The 12,795-nt window shown below is 45.4% G+C and overlaps 1 protein-coding gene across 11 annotated transcripts; it reads right to left on the bottom strand.

Annotated features, from left to right (window-relative positions):
* Positions 1 to 1,828: 1,828 nt before the first annotated feature.
* Positions 1,829 to 12,623, bottom strand: LOC138186958 (uncharacterized). 11 transcript variants are annotated; one of them, XM_069127305.1, is made up of 19 exons: positions 11,624 to 12,622; positions 10,791 to 11,003; positions 9,240 to 10,536; positions 8,661 to 8,756; positions 8,398 to 8,577; positions 8,102 to 8,311; positions 7,782 to 8,032; positions 7,434 to 7,623; positions 7,118 to 7,310; positions 6,308 to 6,402; positions 6,166 to 6,189; positions 5,793 to 5,837; positions 5,527 to 5,593; positions 5,219 to 5,386; positions 4,700 to 4,844; positions 4,508 to 4,615; positions 4,071 to 4,223; positions 3,889 to 3,921; positions 1,829 to 3,125 (listed from the first exon to the last, which is right to left on the bottom strand). In XM_069127305.1, exons 3-18 carry the CDS (start codon positions 10,008 to 10,010, stop codon positions 3,894 to 3,896), a joined length of 2,724 nt encoding a protein of 907 aa, XP_068983406.1. In that variant the 5' UTR covers positions 10,011 to 10,536; positions 10,791 to 11,003; positions 11,624 to 12,622; the 3' UTR covers positions 1,829 to 3,125; positions 3,889 to 3,893. The 11 variants fall into 11 exon arrangements, with proteins under 11 accessions (XP_068983406.1, XP_068983400.1, XP_068983401.1 ...); XM_069127299.1 differs by lacking the exon at positions 3,889 to 3,921 and having other exon boundaries at positions 11,624 to 12,623; XM_069127300.1 differs by lacking the exon at positions 3,889 to 3,921 and having other exon boundaries at positions 11,735 to 12,623.
* Positions 12,624 to 12,795: the final 172 nt, after the last annotated feature.

Here is a 12,795-nt window from a genome sequence, read left to right as displayed (position 1 = left end):
AGGGGTTTGCACCCCCGTGACGTCACTCGAGGCAAGCGACGCCATTCACGACCCTTCTTTGACCCAGATCGCTGCTAGTGTCGTCCCTACGAAATACCATAGTTCATTCAAGGATCGTTTCCAGGATACCTTGACGTTACCTGGACGCGTGATATTCATTTCCAGCGCCATAGCGCTTATTTTTGTTCGTTCTCCTCTCTCTATTTTTCTTCCTTTATTCTCCTCGTCTCCGATTTAACCAGCCGCTTACAAAAGTCTTTCTTCCGTTCGTCTCTCGTTTTACTTTCCTATTCGTATTTCGGGACTCGCTATCTTTTCTTAGACTCGGTGATTTTCACGAAGACCCGAAAAAGATGACTGAAATAGCCGAAACTGTAATACACGTTGCTTTCCTGCGAGAAAGTGGCGGGAGGTGGAGGGGGGAGGGGTAGATGGTGGTAGCTAGGGCGACGATCGCTGATTTCGCGCGTCGCGTCGTTCCTTTTTCTCAGTCCGTTTGTCCTAGTTCTCCTTCCAAACTAGTGACGTCACTGACGTCATTGAGAAGGCCGTCGACAACGCGTCCTAATTCCGAGCTTGCGATTGAATAAACCTGGTCGCAGCTTGTCTCTATCCTTCGAACTTGGCATCCTCGCGCGCGCGTTCGTATGTACGCAACTGTAACCTGCGTACACACGCCATACGTTGGGCCATTGTTTCGTACGTGAAATTAGAGACACGCGCATACATAGGAATGGCGATGTTCGTCCGTTTCTCGGATTTGTTAATCGCCAAATAGGGAGACTTTGGTAGAAGCTGATGATCGTCGAAGAGTGGGCAAAAATGAATCAATCGGAACCGGGACAATCGAATATTCGCCGCGCTCCGCACCACCCCATTCAGCCTGCGATCTAGTCGCGCGGCGAGAAACGTACGGCCGGGTCGTTGCGCTTCGTCGATGACGTTGGATATTACGTCACGTCGTCATGACTACCGTCGTCCCGTTGTCGATCTCCCGCTCTAGCGAACTCCACGAAAATTGGGGCTTCGACCTCGAATTAGGTCAGCGTTGTTCCACTTTGAGTCGCGCCTCGCACCTCCGCACCTCCCACCGAATCTAGACGAAACGACCGGTGACCGCAGAGTATCTCGCGTCAACCCTCTTTTTCATCCGTGAACTCCGACTTTTCGCTTACCGAGAGCCATCTTTCTCGCGCACCGATCTGCAAAATCGGCAACGTCGTTCGACGTTCGTCAATCGCTGCCAGGCGATGTACGCGATTGATTTCAAATGAAATATCGTGGTTCACGGTCGAACAGCAACGAGACTATACATAAAGATACTTTTCACGACGACTAGATAACATATTTCCGATTCTTCGGGCTTCGATCGCGTTATTGGCATGTTACGTTTCGTCTCGATGTTTCCCGAACGACGAAACGACGTCGGAAGAAAACGCAACGTACCGATAACACGATTGAAACATATTTTTGTCGCCTGCTCTGTTACCGTATCATGTACCTTTGTTTAACTTTTAAACATTTTTTAAAGAATTTAGAAATTACAAAATGTACAAAAGACATTGAAAATGTGGCTAGATGTTGCTTGTCTTCACTTTCTGGTTGAACCTGACCGAACAGGTTCCTTCCATTTTTACCTACTTTGCCTTGAAATATTTCTTTTCAGACACTGAAATAGATGGGAAGATTAACATCTACCTGCTTATATCTTTCCTTGCGATCTTTTCTTGTAATAATGATATTTAGATGATAATATCGTTAGGCGTTTCGAAATTGCGGAATTCTGGGGAAGGGAAAGAAAGACGGAGCCAATAAAGGCACAGTGGCGTAGAATCATAATGTAACCATATTATTTCTTTCAACGTAACACAGTATTATTATCATTATCATCATTGTTACAACAGTTGTTTGAATATGCCCGGCGTAGTGGTGTAGACCATCGTAGACCATTATTTTCTATTCTTAGGTATGGTAGTAACAATCGTAACAACGACATCGGTAACAACAACAACAATAATAATAATAAGAATAATAATAGCAATAGTAATGATAATTGTCATAATCGTAATCATCAATTATATTAATTATGATTATAGTAATATTTATCAGCCGGTAATACGTATCATTCAAAGATTACGATGCTTTCTTTACGCACGATACATAGGCACAAGTGTGCGCGTTGAAGCGTTTAAGTTTGATTGATCGATCGGATTTCTGATACAACGATCGAAAATATTGTCAAAAGTAGTACTTTCACGGGATAAAGATACAATATTTCAAAGATAACGACGAACTTTCGTATCTAGAGGCACTATCGTTCACGTGTTTCGTTTCTCGTCGATGTCATTTTCTCAAATTCTATCAGATACATCGTATATCCCCAAAGGTTCTCCCTTTGTTCTTAAAACAACGAGCGAGAGAAACGAACGAAAGAAAAAGGCAAAATGGGTACAATATAATTTCTTAAGGCTTAAGATTACGAATCGATAGAAAATCGGACGTTCCTTTAAGTGTAAAAAGTTTCGTGAAAATTCGAAAGGTTGTAAGGAAACTATAGTAGATGGTAACGGATAAATATCTCACGATTCGTCGCGAACGTTATTTGTTTCAGCCGTTCGAGACGTATCGTTCACTCTTCACCACTATCCGAACCGAACAACGTTTTGCTTCTAGAAGAAAGTTATACACGATTGTATTCGGTTTCTTCGCTTAATCTGTTTCGTTTCGTTCGCTTCGTTTTCACGTTCGTATTTACGTTTACGTTCACGTTCGCGTTCGTATTCGTTTTGTAGATATTGAAAAGCGTAATAGTAACGGTAGCGGGTAACAGAGAACGGTGCTACGGCGTTCAAAAGCGCTTCGTGCTTGGAAACCAATCGTAACGCTTATCGTAGGTAGCTGGCAGCCTTTCCTCACGCGAGGTTGCCTACAATATCGTGTACGATGCAATAGCGTGATTCGCTTCGCAAATGTGCCACTACGTACGAAGCGATTTGAACGACAATTTTTCTCAGGACAAACGACTCGGTTCTCGAACATGGCCGCAAGTAGATCGTCCAAGATTTCATCAGCAGAGCCGACTGATCGATCTGCGCTCGGGCCGTTGCACGTTCTTTATGCACGTTCTAAAAGAAATTGACAAATTTTACTAAATGTACGTGACTGTATCGATGTAACACATTCGAGATCGACGATCTAGATCATTCGCGGAGTTTTTACGCTATCTGCGAGAAATTTGACAGTGAACATAAATGCACAGAATGCGCCTAATATTGAAAAATATCTTGTCAAAATTCGTCGATCTCCAATGTGTTAATTTAGTAGGTATCAATCGTTAGCGTAAATATTAGATGCGGGTAATGGAAAATCTGTCCGTCCACCGTAACTGACGAGATGGAAAGAAGCGAAAACGATAAATATTCAAATTAAATCTCGACAGTTACTGGGATGCGACAATTGCTGTAATAAAATATAAAAATCTCCATAATACATCTATCGTCGAATGACAATTTGATTGCTTATTAAGAGCAGATGATCGATAAATCCTTATATGGATTTGAAAATTGGAAAACTTTTGCATAAACTTGAACGTATTGTATCTTAACCCACGCTAGGGTTAAAAATATCAACGAAGCATTGCCTTCTATTATACGAAAATCTCAAACGGACGATTAGTATTTGCAAAAGCGGTACGAGACGTATGCATGTCCATGGTGGTCGCAAGACGCTGCCAATAAGTAATAAAATCACATGGAAGTGCAAGGAATCAACGTTCGTTGCAACTGTTACAGAAAGAGCAGAAAATTCGTTGTTCATGCGCAACTACTTGTTACAGTACCAGAGTTTTAATATCAACAAGTTTTTCTCTGTCAAGTTTGAGCAACTTACCCATCTTATTCACTGAGTACCGGTAGCAGAGACCTTACGCGACAATTAGATTAAAAAAAGATAGGATTAGCTCGTGATTCCGCGAAAGTTTTTCCTTAAACTATACGTACAGTAACATATTTTCCATCGATTTTGAAACGATTCAATAAGAAATCGTAAGATAACGAGATTCGTCTACTTACAGTTCGATGCTCTGAATGGTAGATGTGGGACACGTGATATCCACTTTAACGTGACAATGCTTGTGACACTTCATTTGACAGTCTCTACACTCGTAACCCTGCTTGCCCAATCTTCGCGCAAGCGTTCGCTTACACACCTCGCATACGGTTCCACTGAAATGAAACGACTCCACGTCTGACTCCACGCTAATTTCATTTCTAATGCGATTTTTTCGCAATCGGATAGATTATGACGCGCCTCTTGGATGTTAAATAATTTTCAAATATATCGCTGGCACATAGCGAGACGATACGATAAATAAACGCTGTTAAATAATATTATTACTACGAAGATTCTTTGAAATATCGCTTTTGGAGTATAAAGTGGGAGATCTAGCTGGTTAAAAGCTTTTACGCAACAACATATACGTAATACGCTGTGTTCCGCGTTAGCTTACCCAGCCATATGTTTCGCTATGAAAGTATGATCGTTGAATATGTGAAGCTTCGTGCCTTTCTTTCGCCATTTGCTCTTTTGTGCGAGCGACAATGGTACTAGGTAATGCCTGAAAATAACAAAAACGGATGTCGAATACGATTCGTTCAGCATACGAAAATATAAGCGGTAAAACGAACGTCGTGTTGCTTACTTTTTAATACCATTCTCGAGGGTCTCGAGAACTAAAGTGGAAGCCTCGTTAACGTAAGTTCTGGTCGACGCTCCGCTTATACCGGATGCTTCGCTCAAACTCGATCTCCTCGAATGCTCTTCCCTCCCTGGTATCGATAAACGAACTATAAAATTCAAGCGAAACAATCGTTTGCAACTCACGTTACGTTAGTCGCGTGTCAGCGTTATTGGCACGGGAAATGTCTTATTGGCAGTGGCGTTAGCGTTGTAACGTTGGCGTGCGTGTATCTTATACTTTTGTCGGCTGATCGTTTTACGAAGCTCCGTAAAATGCGCGCTACTGCTGTTGCTCGTTGCATCATCGCTATCGGGATGATCGTACTTACCAACGTTGCGTGCCACGCACGGGATTCGTGTGCAAAACAAACAAGTAGAATTTTATACTAAAGACTCGGTCTACTAGAGGGAAGAGGCACTAAGTCTGTTCTAAATCAGGAATCGTTTCACGAGCGTAATGTATACTCGTGAGCAAACATACCCGAGCCAGGATCACGCGCTCTGTCCGCAGATATAGACCTGGAGTGTTGATCCTCGTGGTTTGCATCGCCTTCCGGTCCGACCGATCTGCTTCTCGTCTTCGATCGACTCAATCGTTTCTTTATCGTTCCAAAGAAATCTCGCCTTTTTCTTCTCGTTCTACCCCTTTCTACGATATAAAGAAGCATAATTTAAACCAACTATAGCGTTCTAGGTGAAAGCTGGAAACGTCTTGATACTTATGAATGGAAGAGTACGCAGCGAGCGGAAACGATAAAAAAAAAAGAAAGAAAAGAAAGGAGGGGATACCTTCGGAATTGGAAGAATTCGGCGTGCTTTCTGGTCCCGACGTCACGCTGGTATCTTTCGGTCCATGCTGAAACGAATGAAAACAAAAGGTTTATAAACAGACGGTTAAGGTCGCGGTTGTTTCACAAGCATCGTTATAGACTTTTTAGAAGGTTTCTTTTCGAATCGACTGTAACGTAATTAGCGAAAACGTGAGAACGCGAAATTAGAACGGCGCTGCGTTAAGAATAGGACAGAAACGATCTCGTGACAACAAGAATAATTACCTCCGGAGAGATTTCCTGCCAGTTTCCACTTTCCGTCAGGGCGACCTGTGGAATTAGTAAACACACGCCACTCAACTGACGATAATTAGCGTTCTCGTAAAACACAAGGCTGTCTGATTTCCAATTGGTTCATAGATGCAAGAAGGACGTAAATTGGAGACAGGCCATGAAAAATTAAACGGGAAATGGGATCGTTCGAATGAAAGGAATATTATAAATACCGTGACTTTCGATGCTGGAACGGAAATCTGGAGAATGGACGTAAAATAAGGAGGATCTAAAAAATGCTGATAAAATACGTGCGCGGATTTACAACCATGATCACGCCGGTGACGACGAGGGTGAGAGGATACGACGTCAAGCAATGGCTTACCTTAACCACCTGCCGCTCTGGCTGCTGCAAAAGAGAAGACACAACAAAAAAAAATAGACTATAGTCGATAGGTGTTAGTAAATGGAGTAAAATTTGCATAGGTCTCGTAATTGCATTCGACGTGCAGATTCATTGAGCGTACCCTTTGCTGGCTGTGCACGATCAGAGTTCCTTTGTTCCCGTTGCTTTGTCCAGTTCTGTAAGGCGAATCCACCACGTTGCCATTCGTCAGATAGTCTGCAAATTACATTTGGTCGCTCAAAATATCTAATCGGTTAGAAGGAAGAACGGAAGGAGGTTTACGACTTTCTACGTCCATCATTCCACCAAGCATTCGTCATTTCGTTTACCAGATAAGTTTTCGCATGCCTGGCAACGCGACCGCGATTATGCAAGCATATTGCATACACTGTCATCGTGATTTGCCAGGTTCGCTTCACTGGTAGTCGAAATAACTTCGAAGAATCGTCGATCGTAAGAAACTCGGGCCGAGAAGTGAGCGTACAATCGTTTCGTATCGTGCTAGAGGAACGTTAAGGCGAACGTTAAGTAACGGAGTTGATAGAAGAAGGGAGACAGCTAGAGAATTCTATACGTGTACATACGAGTAAACATAGATCATGCGAATTATTACATGGCAGTGGAAAGTACAATCCGGTGCTAGAGATGCAGGCACGCGCACGAGAGGGAGAGTTCGTGTCGCTGCTAGTGCGAACAACCAATAAATACGATCTATTCTATAGTTGTAGAAGAAAATAAAAACAGGATCTACGTTGCGTTAAAGTACACAGTGAAATGTAACATCGTTTCGGCGAGATCATATGTGGCGAGAGTTGCGATGAAACTGTTTGAGTACGATTTTTAAAGGGGAGTGACATCACTAATCATCGCTATGTTTTCACACTTGTGAACACGAACGCAATGCCTTTCAGATAAAGTAATTGGTAATTACCCCCTTCGGATTGAACGGTAGAGTCGTACAAGATAAGTGTGCTGTTACCATTGTTGTAATTTAGACTATTGTCGCTGATGAGATTTGTCGGGGTGTAGGTACGAGGAGTCGGTGACACCGGCTTTATCGTCTCCTTCACCTTGTAAGGTTTGCTCCCAATTTGAGGCACCTCCGCGCCCTCGATGAATAGAAACTGAGAAAAGAGAGGACAGAGAGCGAAAGAGAGAGGATAGAAAAGGAAAGAAAACAATGAAATGGCATAGCAAATAAAGAAATTTCGTTAAATTACACCGCGTATGGGCGCTCTTTTACTTACCTCTACGGTCAGAGTGCCGGTGATATCTTCCTCTTCGTACGGTCGATTTTGAAGAGGTATGATCTGTCTCTGACTCGGATTTGCGAGCAGCTCGTCGATACCGACGATACCCAAACCTAAGAATCGTTGGGATTTATTTACGCGATCGTAGACCTCCAGCAGTACTTCCGACGTATTACGATTAACATCGCTGCAAATTACGAGCGATCGTGAGATTCAAGCAGATAAAAGGGTATATTTTGGCTGTTGTTTCGTCAGAAACGAAGAAATAGAGAAATCGGTCGATTTCGATGACGACGACTCCGCATCGAACCGACGCGCCGCAATGTTTCGTTCTGAATGACTTACAATAGAAATGCTTCGTCCCACAATGGGTTTCGAGCATCCTTCTTGACGGACGTTTGATTTTTCTGCGGTGGTTCGTCCAATTCAACGACGCAATACGGTTCTAAAGCACCCTGCTCGCCGCCTAATTCCGTTGCTTTCACCACCTTGACGAGCAGCCTTCTGTCACTGGCAATATATTGATTTTGTGTCGATGTTGGACTTTGAGTTTGAAGTCGTTGTCTGGAGGCTTGAAGCGAATCGCTCGACGTCGTCTAGACGAATTAATCATTCGTTATGTGGAAAAGGGATCGCGTGTCCGAGTCGTTTAAAAATAAATTTACCACGTTGTCGTAGTGCATAGGCATCGAAAAGCTGTGTTGCGTGGTCGCCGGTTCCCTCCATAACCGTGGACAGCTCGGATATTGGAACAAATTCAGATGAACATTGGTCCCCCTTAACGCGCCTATTACGATTTCCGTTACGACTTCCTGCAATTGGCTCTCGTCCAGATCTTTCTTTATCGTGCCTACTTGGGCCAGCGAGACTTTCACCTAACGTAAAGGCGAAAGTACAATGATAACGAGAAATATGACGAAGCCATTGGTTGGAAAAAATAACGTAAAAATATGATACAAACGTCCGGCCAGCCGTCGCATTTCAAGTCTAGCAGAAGCTTCTCGGTGATGCAGATGACGTTTAATCGGGCACGGAAACGATTTACGTTTACGCGATAGTGGCTGACTTCGAGTTTATCAGCTTTCCGGCGAGACGCTTTTAACTGTAACGCTGGAGTTGCTTCGCAATCGCACGTGATCGTCTGAAACGAAATAAACGAGATGACCATACTTGAAACGATCCTTGACACAGAAAATATGTGACGAAAGAATATTTCATACGTACCACGTCATCCTTGGAGTCGCATTCGCAAAAGATGTTAGAGAGATTCGGTGGATGTGTTTCGGGTAAAACTCGAACGAACTCGACTCCGACTCCGTGCTACGAGCAACGAGAAAACACGAGTGAAAACGTATTTTTCCGTAACAATCGAAGAATTCAAAGAGGCTTTGTTTTTCGTTATTCAATTTCAAATAGATTCTATTCGGTGTTATCGCGGAGTTGGTTCGTAGAAAATGAGCGGGCCAACGATAAGCGCGCGTAACTTGACGAGCCTAAAGCACGATTTCTAGGGCCTCGTCGGTAAAATTGTCCGACAGCATAGTGTGAATGGGTTAAGCCGGTGTTTTTGTTGCTCAAGAACACCAACGCGGTACGCAGCACGCGAGAAGATTCTTCTTTAGACCTTCTCTGATTCGATATTTCTCCGGTCACTGTCTCTCGACACGGTGAAAGATATTCATGAGACAGGACCATGAGCAATCCTAGCGAAGCAGATCTTTTTTCGATATCGAGAAAATCATATCGTTAGGATAGAACGGTAATGCCGATGAGAGCATTGAGCGGACGAGAATATCGGCTCACCTCGTCGACGGAGTTGCTGGTAAAATCATTGAGAGACGCGACCCAAGCAGCCAGGAGTTGGTCCAAAATCGCTGGATCTGAGTAGAGCCAAACGATGATCTCGTTGACCCAGCGTACGGCATCCGGGTCGGCCCCAGTGGCGGTCGGCAAATTCAAACTTTTGCTACTTCTTGCGGGGCTGATGAGAACACCGGACGACTTTCTGGTGAGACGTTTGCGTACAGGAGGCGTCGGTGGAACGTAAGAGGACGGCGACGAGCCGATACCGGAAGTCGAACTGGTACCGCCACCGGAAGGATGAGGGGCAGCTGCGTGCGATCCGGAACCGGCGCTGCCGCCACCACCTGCCCCGGCCCCCAAGGATACCGAACCCGATGAAACGATTTTTTGCTTGCCAAGCGAAAGTAACTTGCCTCCACTACCGCCGCCACCACCTCCACCACCGGCAGTACCACCACCACCACCAGCACCACCAGCACCAGCACCACCACTGACACCGACGCTATCACCGTGAACGATATGGCCGTCCTTGGCGGTAACTATTGCCCCAGAACCGAGCTCGTTTAAAACGAATCGATTGTAAACGTATTTGCCGACACACAGTACCACTAATCCGAACAACATCCAGCCAAATATCAGCATCGATAACGTATCCATGGTCGTATCACCAGCTGAGTCGAAACTGCATATCAGATCGTCCACCCGCTCGGCCAAGTCGGCCATATTGCCCCATCGTTCGGCCAACCAAGTCCAATTGGATTCCAAAAACATTCTTTTCTATTTTCACCCGCTAGCGAACAGCGCCCCACTACTACCGTATTACAAGTTATTAATAGATCTTGCGTATACCCTGGGCCCCCAGGACTACGGCACTGTGTCCGTCTTGATTTTGCCCAACGACCGCCTCTCAGCAGTTTTCCTTTCCCTGGGTCACATCGATGTCGACCGTCGACTCCTTCGCCCGCAACGCGCTTTACCACGATCACGCGACGCTCCCCTTTTTCCCGCGTTTTTAACTTGATCTTCTTCCTGCCGATCCGTCGAGACTCGTGCTTTAAGAGCTTTCAGTGATTCGTGTTGTAGCCGACGCGGTCGTGGTCAAAGATCGACGATTCTTCTTCTCTCCGATTAGCTCTGAGTCTTTAAAATTCCATCTCGACACCTGCACGGTCTTATTGTCACCATTAACAGCGTGATCACTGCGACGAGCGTGACCACTGTGATCGTGATAGTAATCGTAATTGCTCCCACTTTGCCAAGTCGTAAGCACGTTCGATTTCATTACCGCCTCCACACGCTGAAACAACAATGATCAATCGGTCAATGGACGTACGCCGGACCGTAACTGTATACATATTCGTTTCGTTAGAACATCGTGTACGATTGTTTATCGATCAGACTTCGCAACTAATATCAAACCGATATGACCAATTATGTACACGAGATTCCAAAACTGATAACATACATGGATAAAACATCGCGGACACTGAGAATGAGATAAGATATAATTCTGTATTTACGTGTACGGACAATGGTATAGTTTCCCCTTACCAGTGTTTCGTCATCGAATGCGTCATCTCTCGCGATTCGCGGATCGCGTCATCTCCTATTCGTGTTGTAGTGGAGCTTCGTCGCAGACCTCGTCGAGCGTCTGAGACGGACACGGTGAACGCGTTGCTCGATCAATGATCGACCACTGGCCCGTGGATCTAGTGACACGCGTGATCTCTGCTCGCTACCTCGTTCGCTTGAACTCGTTTCGATCTGTCAATGTTCGAATACAAATAATTTTCAAACGCGAAACAAATATTTGATCGATATTTTCCTAGTCAACGTGGTTCGCGCTGATCTAAGAAGCGTCGTCGCAAGCATCGACTTTTTCGGATAAATTAAATAAATAAATTCAATTATTTTCGAGCTCGCGAGAATCAAAGAATCTATCCGTGCATTGTTCGCGTTCGACGTAATTGCAAGAAAGCCCCTGGTTCGATGCACGAGAGAACGTGTACGATATTCACGTGACACACGCGATATATAAACCTATTCGTATTTCAGCGCGTCAGACGTAGTACACACGTGAAATTATGCATACCGATTCTCTAACGTTGAGTCTCACGAAACTTATTTTCTATCGAGAACGATGAACGTAAAACGAAACGGGCGAACCAGATTACGAACTGGTGTGCTAATTTGCCACGGTTCCACGACTTTCCATCGATCCGAGTGGTCAAGACAACCGGCACGTTGTCTACGGCTACGCAACGTTTCGATGGTGTCTCGTAACGCAATCGATTCGTCCTCTCGCGATGCTTTAGCTTCGATCTCTTTTCGCTTTCGACGATCACGCGTTACTATGCACTGACGGATCGACCAAGACTACACACCGTAGTACTCCAGTTAATTGTTGTTTCGCCTAAGACTCCGGCACGCGGTATTTTACTCTGCACGGTGCTCTATAATCGTACATGGATCACCGCTCCTCCGATTACTCGTACCGTGATTATCGTGACTGTACAGTATATATTCGATTGTTGGAACGTGTATCTTTCATTTGTTTGCCGGTGATTTTGCCACGGTTGCCTGCGCCCACGTCTCGTCGTCTCCAAAAGTCTCACTGTGACGCGTGTCTCTCCCTTTCCGCTCCTCTATCGCCGCAACGCGTGGTCGTCCGTGGTCCGCAAGGCGCAAGCGCGTTTACTTTGCCGCATCTACCTTTACGACTTTCGTTTCTTTCGTTTCCTCCAGTCACCTATACCGCGCGATACCAACAACGGTTGACCTGATTTTTCCCGCCCGACTAGTTCGAAGCGAGTTTCACGGTCGTTCGTACGTTTTCGACAACTTCCGTTGTCGCGCGACCAACGTGTTCCAAACGGGTACCTGCGATAGTATCTGTTCGCAGGTCCCGCGATCGAACTAGCGAGGTAGTGGCGAGAAAGAGAGAAGGCGCGGCGTAAACGAAGTGACCGGGGCGCCAGTCGGCGACAGGCGATCTCCTCCGGCGAGTCGGCGGCACGGTGTCGCGACGGGAAACACCACGGCGAACGGTTACGTTCCTACTACAAACTTAGGTCGATCCAGGCGCGCGTCGCGCTCTCTCGATACTCTTTGCGCGTTATCGATCCGCAACGAACCGCGAAACACCCATAGGTCGCACCCATGGCTCCCACATGATACGCGAGTCTCGTGCCTATGTGTGAGTCTATGAAACGAGTAATCGTAATCGGAAACGCCGTGACCGCGATCGGCCACGCTAGGTATCCTTCGTGATATCCTGCTGTTTTATGCGTCATTCGTTCTTTTCCCTCCTCTAGGCCCCTTCTAGTCAGCCCTCGACTCCATATCCTTTTCCCATCGGTACAGACCTTCCTACGCCGCTTTACCTCTCTCTCTCTCTATCTATCTCCCCTCTCCCTTTACATCATATTCTTGGACAAGTGACGCATCGTTGCTATAGTAAGTAGTGAACGATCGAAAATCACCGACGAGGAGTGGAATCGGTGTATGCGATTATCGGTGACCTGCATGGAGCGGAGTTCATCCAGTGCAAAATCGT

This window comes from Bombus flavifrons, chromosome 14 (assembly GCF_040668555.2).
Source record: "Bombus flavifrons isolate JBK064 chromosome 14, iyBomFlav1_principal, whole genome shotgun sequence".
NCBI classification, from domain to species: Eukaryota; Metazoa; Arthropoda; class Insecta; order Hymenoptera; family Apidae; genus Bombus; species Bombus flavifrons.
The sequence above is the reverse complement of the archived record's forward strand: the minus strand, read 5'-3'. Positions and strand labels throughout refer to the sequence as shown.

Bases quoted from the DNA above. Each gene is read 5' to 3' on its own strand.
- LOC138186958 (XM_069127299.1), bottom strand. From the start codon at position 10,010: ATGTTTTTGGAATCCAATTGGACTTGGTTGGCCGAACGATGGGGCAAT. The intron at 6,190-6,307 runs GTACGCTCAATG...TCTCTTTTGCAG, and splicing joins TCGTGCACAGCCAGCAAAGG to CAGCCAGAGCGGCAGGTGGT. The intron at 3,126-4,070 runs GTAAGTAGACGA...AATTTCTTTTAG, and splicing joins ACCATTCAGAGCATCGAACT to AACGTGCATAAAGAACGTGC.